The following is a 10,038-nucleotide window of genomic DNA, read 5'->3' on the forward strand; positions in this document are numbered from 1 at the left end:
TCGCACCGTACGTGCGCGCCCGCACGTGGTATTTTGTGGAAGAGCCACACTCAAGGGGCCAAAGAGCCGCATGTGGCTCGCGAGCCCCGGTTTGCCGACCACGGGGTTAGGGGACTGTTAATTCCATGTGATTTAGAAGTTTCATTGCATGGTAGATTTGATTTATGGTGGCGTTATCAATTCAAACTAAACAAAGCCGGCATGGGATCCATATCTTAGCACTGCCTATTATGATGTGAAAATGCATATAACTTAACACCAAGACAGTTACTTCTTGTCAAATTCTACTGTATAAGTCATCTTAGACCAGGTTTAAGTATATATATTTTTTAACATTACATGGTTATTCAGCAGTAATAACAATGTCAACACATCCTTGAATGCCTTCTGTATAGAAACCTCAGTAAGTTCATTAGTTGATCTTTACCAAGAGGATTTCTACACTAGAGAGCTTCCCCGGGATGCAGTGAATTTTGAGCATTAGTTGGGTAAAATCAAACTTAATAACATTTCGGGAACAAAGTCTGTTTAGCTTTTATTTTTTAACTTAGGAAAATTCGTTCTGAAGGACTTCGTTCATGTTTCCGCTCCTGAGGGTGGCAGTATCCTGGCAGCATCTAGTGCCCTCTGCTGGCATCGCTTTTATCGGATCTCTTGACTTCTCATTTTTACAGCATCTCTTGTAATACTATTTTTAAATATTTAATTTGTCCACAGAGGCAACATCCAGTTTGAGAGTTACTTAAAATAGCCATAACTATAATTAACATGATAGTTTTCAGTCAATGAAATTTGGTTTGGGTCTTTAATTATTATCTATAAATTGAAGGGTATTTTAATTTATGTAATAATTGCAAACAGCAAATATGTTACTAATTACATCTTTTCTTTCTGTAAATACAGAGCTTTATTTACAAGAAACATTTAAGCCTTTAGTGAATATATCTCCAGATGCAAGGTAAACTTGGGCCGTTTTTCTCCTTTGAAAACATTCACTGAGATCCATCTGTTTTGTTACAATGATTGATTGGTTAATAGATTTTTCTTATCTAGATAAGGGCCAGCCTCCTTAATTCCAAATATTAAATTCAGTAAGTCTAGAGATAATAAAAACCACAGCTTCTATTGATGGAAGGGATTGATCATGGACTAGGGAGCTGGTCATACTAAGCAGTGTTAAAATCCAGGTCACCTGTAGCAGAAGTCCTGTAGGGAGCTCATGAGGACTGCAGGTTCCTGGGCTCTGCCCCACCTGTGGAACGGTCAGTGGGAGTTGCCCAGGAATGTGAGCTTGCTGACGTGCTGTGGAGCTGAAAAGTCAGTCAGTCTCAGCCATCGGTCCCGAGGGGGCCCGGAAGAAGGGCTGCCCTCTCCAGTCTTCCAGCCCAGACATTTTTTTTACCAAGCCTCTGCGATGGCTCTTGTCCATTTCCACGCTTATATGGAAGCATTCTTAACTCTAGAACCCCAGCGAGAAAAAGTGGAATGTTGATTTTTAGTATTTTTATTTCCAAATCCCAACAGACACACCTACCATGCCTCCTGGTTGGCAGTCACAGGAGAGGCCAGAGCTGCCCAGAGTGGCAGGCCCAGCAGGAAGCAGCCAGCGGCTGGTCCAGGCCTGCCCACCCCCACCCCCCTAGCTGCCTCTGCCGCTGGTGGTGTCGCCCGTTAGCTTTCCTGGGGGTTGGCGCCTGTCATTTCTCAAATAAAAGCAGTAAATGTGCTTCTAGAAAACCGCCAGAGATTTGTAGCTCACACTTATGTTTGAGATTTATTAGCACAGATTGTGGGGGGAGAAATCAGAATATTTACCGAGATCTCCAGTTTAAAACTTTCCCAAACCACTGTTACAAGTCATTCAACCTCTTATGATTGTAATATAAAAACACTGGAAATGCTTTGAAAGCAGGGGTGGTCCAGAGCTTTCTAATTTGTCCTGAAAGCCTCCTAACAACTTTAATGGCTTTTCCCACAGCCTCTTCGATGCTGTAAACTCGTTGATCAAAAATAAAATCCACAGATTGCCAGTTATTGACCCTATCAGTGGGAATGCACTTTATATACTTACCCACAAAAGAATCCTCAAGTTCCTCCAGCTTTTTGTAAGTAGTTTTTAGTGTTTCTAAAGACATAGCTGCATCTACTTTATAACTAATTTACTTCAAGTAAATTGGGTCCTGTTGCCCTCATAGCAGAAATCGTTAGTTGTGAGGTCTCCATTTCTAAACTTCAGTTTCTCAACTTACTGCTATTTGAATTGTACATTCTCAAACGTTGATTCCAATTAAAAAGTATCCAAATAATAAAAACACTCGGAATTCTCTATTTAAATTAGAATATTTTATCACCTAAAATATTCTAATTTGCAAGTCAGTCTAATTAAGGAATTGCTACACAAGATAAATTGAGCCAATATTTATAGCAAATTGCCTTACGCTGCTTTATTGGGATCATGGTTTTGGAAACATATATTCAAAAAGAACTGTCCCCAGAATTAGCTTATTAACGGCAGCCATGAGAGGAAAACCCAAAGCAAATAAAATTTTGGCAAGAGAATAATACCATGTTGGTCCAAATTAGGGCTGTGTCATCTGTAAGTTTTCTCAGCTGCATTTGGAATGAAATGGTTTCATCATCGTACAAAACTTAGACCCTTTTCGGTCGGCAGGTTTCAAAGAGGCTCAGAGGGACCAAGTGTGTTTGATGTTACAGGCAATTGGTCAGCCAGAACCAGTAGGCGGCTTCATTCATGGTTCAGGAGAGATCGCTTGAAGAGTCTTTTTTTTTTTTTTAAGAAGTTACTAGACATCAACAATGTGCCTCCGATTAGCTCTCCCATTCCTTACCCAGCTTCAATAAGGCAGTGGATGGCGCTCTGGAGTGGGGAGCACCGCCCACCTCTGCTGGACAGAGCACCGAGGGTGCAGTCACTGGGAGAAACTCCTGTCCATCAAACCAGTCCCATATTTTAATAGTTTACGTGGAAAAGTAACACTCTTCATGTTTAAAGTAATGCAAAGGAAGAAGGTAGGAAGGAGAAGAGTCATTTACAAGAAGGCATGAGGTTTGGTAGAAAGATGGTCCAGGGAGGAAGAATTGGGGACATGTAGGCGCTACGTTGGTCAGACCTGACCTCAAGTGAGCTGGGAACAAAGTCACCTTCGCAATGAGCTTTCACAGGACCGGGGTGGAGCGGGCATGAAAGGCCCACAGGCCCGAGCCCAATTGACCCCTTTGAGACAGCATTTTAAAGCAGTTCTAATCCCAAGAGCTAAATACTGTTAAGCATTTACAATAAGATAGGCACTGTCCTACGCAGGTCACATGATGAATCTAATCCTCACCACCACCCTCTCAGGTAGGTATTTTTATTAATCCCGTTTATAAGTGATGAAACCCAGCAAGGTGGAGTGACTGCCACCGTCACTGCTGGCAGGCCGACCAGCAGCCTTTCTCAGCCGCTGCTTCCCCCGACCCCACCGCGAGTCCAGTGACTCCGAGGCCAAGTGGTCGGTTCCGGCACCTTCCCACGGCTCCGCTGCCTTGGGAAAGGAGCAGCAGTTTGAGACGGGCCTCTGGTGTTTTCTCCTCTAATAATACTAGAGGAGGTTGCCTCTGCTGGTACTGCCTTGTATTTGGGCCAATATGGTAATTAGAGCCGTGCTAGGAGAATAGCCGAATAGCTAGAGGTTTTCTGATCAAAATACAGAACTTTAAAGAAGTTTCAAAACCTGACTTTCACTGAACTGTGAGCTCATTTTCTGAGAAAAGGGAGTGTTCCCCTTGGGGACATTGGACCGTCAGCCGAAGCGCACAGTATAGAACGGGTTATCCTGCGTCACCACGGGCTAGATGACCTAATAGGGCTTTCTTTTTCTCTCTAAATTTCTAGGAGTCTCATGATTTGAATATTGATGAACTCTTTGACTTGAACATTTTGTTTCTTCTAATTGTTCATCTTTCCCGATAATTATAAGGTACACCAGGAGGATGGAATCAGCTACACCCTGTATAAAAGGTGGACTTTTGAAACCATAGACCCTATTTTGTTTTAATCGCACGTGACCCCTAGACTTCTCTCTTCTGACTTCTCCCTCCTCCTCTAAAACAGCCGTGAAAAAAAGAAAAGTTCACTATTAAAGGATTTTTAAATTCTGTTCAGTTGGCTTGTCCTTTACTCCTAGTAGACAAAAACTGGAGTCCTCCAAAGGAGAGTTGGGTGTGAGTGGAGGCGGATGGTGTGAGGACGAGCTTACAGCTCGGACAGCCACCGTCAGACACTTGGGTTTGGACGTGTGTGGGTTCTAATAAGTATCACCTAGTGAGGGCCCAGGAGCAGGGGTTTCCCACAAATACTTACAAATAAGGATTCTTGGTGGCTTCTGGGCCTTAACTTCCAAAGAGACCCGTTATTCCCTTCTGTCCTCTTCTCAGTGGGCAGAGAGAAGGGGGAAATGTTACCCTGTTAGTACTTTGCAGTATTTTACTAAGTAGTTAGAGATACTGGACTTAAACTGGTTTGAACAAAAGACAGTTCTTAGAGTCACATTTTCGTATTGACTCAGATTGTTAGAGAACACTGGCTTGACTCTGTCGCGCTGGTTTTTCATTCGTGTGGGTGTGTGAGCGTGAAGAAGGCCTGTTTGGGTCTAGAGCGTTTGCACTTGTCCTCCCGTTCAGATGTCCGATATGCCAAAGCCCGCCTTCATGAAGCAGAACCTGGACGCGCTGGGAATCGGGACCTACCACAACATCGCCTTCATCCACCCCGACACGCCCATCATTAAAGCCCTGAACGTCTTCGTGGAGAGACGAGTGTCCGCCTTACCTGTTGTGGACGAGTCAGGTCTGTTTGGCCATAAACAGAAAAACTATTTATCTCAGTGAAGTTACTGTCAGATGACCTCGCCCCTGAGAGAAGTGGGGGAAATGAACATTTAGACATGGTGAATAAATTCAGCATTGAGGAGCTCTCAAGATAATAAGAACTTTAAACTGGCATATTCTCACACTTTCCATTAATACAGGATTTCACGTTCATTTAAAAATAGACACGCTCGTTCTATTTAGCAATATGTAATTCTTAACCATGGCCCAGTTAAGATTGATTTTAAATGTTATTTTTTTGTTCCTAAGATACTTTTCTAACATATATTTTCATTTTTAGGGAAAGTCGTAGATATTTATTCCAAATTTGATGTAATTGTAAGTATTTTTAATTTTGTTAAACCTGTCATCTAAAATGCATTTAAAACATACTGATTCGTTTTTGTGGTTTTCCATCATTTAATGATTTCTAGGTTTTTAGAGTGTAAAGATCTTATCAGAGAATTCCATAGAGGCCCTGTAGTAATTGTACTTTTAATAGTCATTGGTTTAGCAATGAATAATATACTAGCAGTATTTTATAAATCTCCGTCTTTTCAGTACATGTATAGTTTATCCATCCCCGCAGCATGCGTATATATTTTAAATGGTCTTTGTTCTATGTGGAGATGTTGTTTATTCCACCAACGGGCACGTGTTTAGTGCATCTGAACTTAGTGCACGTGAACTTGTAGTCACGTGCATCTGTTGTTTGATGATCGGGGACAACTGTCCTAAAGAAGACAGCAAATGTACCAGATAGTTACGTAAATCCCACGTGCATCCTGGTTTAAATCTAGGTTGAGTTTGGTGCTCCACCTTCCCACATGATGCTTTTTTTCTCGTTCATTTGAAATGGACTTCCTTAGAGCCTTCCATTCCTTCTAAGAACGGGAACTGAAACTTGGTAGTGCCACGTGTGCGCACCATGGGGGCCGTCACATGGACCCCAGCCTTGAACACTCCTTTGCAGCTGCCCCAACGCCTCTCTTTCATCCTATTCTGTTTAACATAAGAGACGCCAGAAAATACGGCCATTGGAACTTGGCTGCGTGGGGTCTGCTAAGGTTAATGAGAACCCGAGGGGCTCCTAAGGAGGGTCCATCGACACTTCTTCACCCGACGCTAGTCCGACTCTCAGAAGACGACTTATTCAGGAGGGAGCCTTAGTGGGGAGGGGATACCTGTAGAACAGTGGTTCTCAACCTTGGCTGCACATTAGAATCACCTGGGAATCTTTTTAAAATCCTGATTTCTGGGCCTCATCCTCCGGAAATTCTGTTCCTTTGTTACTAATGTTGTGGCCTCACCCCATAACAAAGAAACAGAATTTCCGGAGGATGAGGCCCAGAAATCAGGATTTTAAAAAGATTCCCAGGTGATTCTAATGTGCAGCCAAGGTTGAGAACCACTGCTTTAGAAGGACATGCAGTCAAATTAACAAAGTTGCTCCACCATTAAGGTCCGCCTTGTAAGCTTTAATTATCACTGCGATGACACATTACAAGCTCATGTGCTGGTACTGAATATGCATTGATTGATGTGTTTAAAATCAGGTGGCTTTAAACTTACTAATCGCGGTCACTAGTGTGAACTTAAATGAAAGCATGTCATGCATTCTGATACTTTATTACAGAACCTTGCTGCTGAAAAAACATACAATAACCTAGATATCACCGTGACCCAGGCACTTCAGCACCGTTCCCAGTACTTTGAGGGCGTGGTCAAGTGCAGTAAGCTGGAAATATTGGAGACCATTGTGGATAGAATAGTAAGAGCGGAGGTGAGATGGCTGTTCCACATTCCTTCCCCCCGCCCCCCACCCCCCAAGTCATACGAGCTCTAACCAGTGAATGGCGCCTCAGGAATTGTGAATCTCAGGACCGGCCCATGGGGCCACCTTCAAGTTCGGTCGGAGGACACAGTTTCCCTGTTCCAGAACCTAGCATGTTACCTGGCACATAGTAGGTCACCTGTAAATGTTCACTGAATGCAATTTATAAGTCCTGATATCAAGTAAACTGGCAAGATACTGCCATGGTTTAAAAAATACATACCAAAAAAAAAAAAATACATACCGGAGGAAACAGGTTTCCAGAGCTTCAAGTTCCATAGGGTATTTACAAATCAAAAGTTAAAAAGGTGCAATTATATGGTTTTAACAAAGTAAATAATAAAATGTATTCTGATTTTTTCAAGTTAAAGTAATTTTCTCCTCCCCGCGCCCCCGCCCCCCCAGTACCTCCCTCCCGATTTAGGTACATAGCAAATGTCTAGTAACCCTGTCTCCTGACCCTCAGCACTCGTGTCCCGTTATTCTTACTGCCTGTAGGATTTTCAGGTATAAGGGGACATGAGTGCCGAGGGCCAGGAGACGAGGTTACTAGACGTTTATCTCACTCAGTATGCCCATTCCTAAAATCATTCTTTTCGTTCCTTGTTAGACAGGGAGAGGAATGTTCTCCTGTTCATCACTCTAGGACTGAAGGATGCAACTATGTTCCTTTTAGAACAACCCCTAATTAAGCAAAATCAATTCATGACGATAAGTCTGCTTTGATGATTATCATAAATGCAAGAGCTCAGTCCAAGAATAAAAGTACCTGATTATTTTATAGGCTCATAACAGGCGACTAGCTTGCTTTCTGAGAGCTTGGTGTGAAGCAGGGCGCAGTGCTCCATCCTGGGAGCCAGCCTTGCGGAACCCACCCAGCCCGGCCCCCTGCCCGCCTCTGAGGTGACTTCCAGCTTCAACTGTCACGGCTGGCAGGGTGTCACTAGAATCCCAATATGAAGTCTTCCCTTTTTCTTTTCTTTTTTAAAATATATTCTTATTGATTTCAGAGATGAAGGGAGGAGAGATAGAAACATCAATGAGAGAGAATCAATGATCAGCTGCCTCCTGCATGCCCCCCACTGGGGATCGAGTCCCCAACCTGGGCGTGTGCCCTGACCGGGAATTGAACTGTGACATCCTGGCTCATAGGTTGACGCTCAGCCACTGAGCCACACTGCCTGGGAGAGTCTTTCCTTTTTCTACCTGAATTTAATACCAATCACCACTTGTTTTGCAGAGGGGTTTAATTGACTTAGGAATATGTCTTAACTTTTTTATTAATGTCCTTAGAATTGCGTGCCTTTTGAAGATCATAATCAGAAATAGGTAAGGCATCCTTCCTATTTATAAGCACAATGGACATCCAAATGGTGGAATCCTTTAAATGATAAAAATTCATGTTGAAGAATTTTGATGCTATAGAAAAACATTAACAGAATATTGCTAAGAGAAAAAGCCCATTACAGTACTACATAACAGCATGACTCTTTGTGTTAATACACATGCATATACATAGAAAAGCATCCAGAAAGACTCCCACCACAGCGGTAACAGGGACTGTTTCCGGGGGACAGAGTTCTGGTTGTGCCAGGCTCCTCTGTGTCCCTGGCTCTCTGTGAGCACCTGTCACGTCAGGTAGAAGAAAAGGTACCTGGCCAGTCCTAGAAGTTCATCTGGTGAACAACGAAACTTCATTGTCGTATGAAATAGGTCATTGAGAAAAATATGGAATTGAACCGTTTTCTCAACTTATCCATCCTGGCTTTCCTCATTAAAATAATTCTTTCACCAGGTGACTTCTAAGTGGGGGACAGAGACCAATTTTCAGCTTCAGTATAGTTTGTTAGGAGAAGGGTATGCGGTACATTTCTCCAAAGGAGACGTACATATGGACAACAGACACATGAAGAGATGCTCAACATCATTAATCAACAGGGAAATGCAAATTAAAACCACAATGAAATACCACTTCACACCTGTCCGAATGGCTAATACCAATAAATCAATAAACAAGTGTTGGCGAGAATGTGGAGAGAAGGGAACCCTCTTGCACTGTTAATGGGAATGTAAATTGGTACAACCACTGTGGAAAACAGTTTGGAGGCTCCTCAACAATGTATAAATAGAACTACCTTATGAGCCGGCAATTCCACTTCTAGTATTTATCCAAAGAAAATGAAAACACTAATTTGAAAAGATATATGCACCCCATTTGTCTGTAGCATTATTCACAACAGCCAAGATGTAGAAGCAACCTCAGTGTCCATCGATAGATGAGTGGATAAAGAAGGACATACATACAACGCAATATTATTCAGCTGCCAAAAAAAAAAAGCCATGAAATCCTGCCATCTGTAACAACATGGGTGTACCTAGAGAGTACTATGCTGGGTGAAATAAGTTAGAGAAACACAAATACCATATGATTTCACTTACATGTGGACTCTAAAAAATAAACAAATGGATAAATAAGTCAGAAAACAGACCCATAGGTATAGAGAACAAGCTGATAGTTGCCAAAGGGGAGAGGGCTGGTGAACAACAACAAAAAAGACAAAATATAAAAAGAACTTCCCCCTCTTTCCTTCTCCTTCCTGCATCCCCATTTTGTACCAGGGGGACCAGGTGTTAATGGTTCCGTATGGAGAAGAGGGTCTCCAAAGGAACTGACCAGTAGTAAGTTCTAAAGCTTTTAAATCTGAGACGTGGGATGTTCTTCCTGCTCTAAGGATGCTTCACTGTAGTAATATCTCAGTACATGACCTACTTGTTTATAAAAGACTTTCAAGTAGAAAAAGAGACATGACTATAACCTACTTTGCCTTACTATTCATTTATCCTCTGAACACTATTAATATATGAACTTCATAGAGACATGATAAAAAAATAAAAAACAATCCCAGGGCGGTGGCCTGTTAGTGCTCATTTGGACTTTTTCCCATGTGAAACAGAATCTGATAGTTGTGAGAAACTGGGATACTTTTAAAAATAAAAACTAAGAGAATATGATAGCTACATTATACTTCATGTTTTGAGTTGTATCTTTCATATGCTAATATTGTGAAATTTGAAAACTCAGCTGGACATGGCTGGCTAAATTGTTCTTAAAAGTAGGCAGGCATGCCCTTAGCCGGTTTGGCTCAGTGGATAGAGCGTCGGCCTGTGGACTGAAGGGTCCCGGGTTCAGTTCCGGTCAAGGGCACACGCCCAGGGCGCAGGTTCAATCCCCCAGTAGGGGATGTGCAGGAGGCAGCCAATCAATGATTCTCTCTCATCATTAATGTTTCTATCTCTCTCTCCTTCTCCTTTCCTCTCTGAAATCAATAAAACAT

General features: G+C 42.4%; 1 protein-coding gene across 1 annotated transcript in view; it reads left to right on the forward strand.

Moving 5' to 3' along the window:
- The window catches only part of PRKAG2 (protein kinase, AMP-activated, gamma 2 non-catalytic subunit), a 231,275-nt gene that overhangs the window by 216,475 nt on the left and 4,762 nt on the right, over positions 1–10,038 (forward strand). Inside the window, exons 10-14 of the mRNA XM_014528202.1 lie at positions 904–958; positions 1,979–2,105; positions 4,684–4,849; positions 5,171–5,208; positions 6,506–6,652. Coding sequence (XP_014383688.1) covers positions 904–958; positions 1,979–2,105; positions 4,684–4,849; positions 5,171–5,208; positions 6,506–6,652 — 533 coding nt within the window. The remainder of the gene's footprint in view (positions 1–903; positions 959–1,978; positions 2,106–4,683; positions 4,850–5,170; positions 5,209–6,505; positions 6,653–10,038) is intronic.

The sequence above is a fragment of the Myotis brandtii genome, unplaced genomic scaffold, assembly GCF_000412655.1.
Source record: "Myotis brandtii unplaced genomic scaffold, ASM41265v1 scaffold624, whole genome shotgun sequence".
Classification (NCBI taxonomy): Eukaryota; Metazoa; Chordata; class Mammalia; order Chiroptera; family Vespertilionidae; genus Myotis; species Myotis brandtii.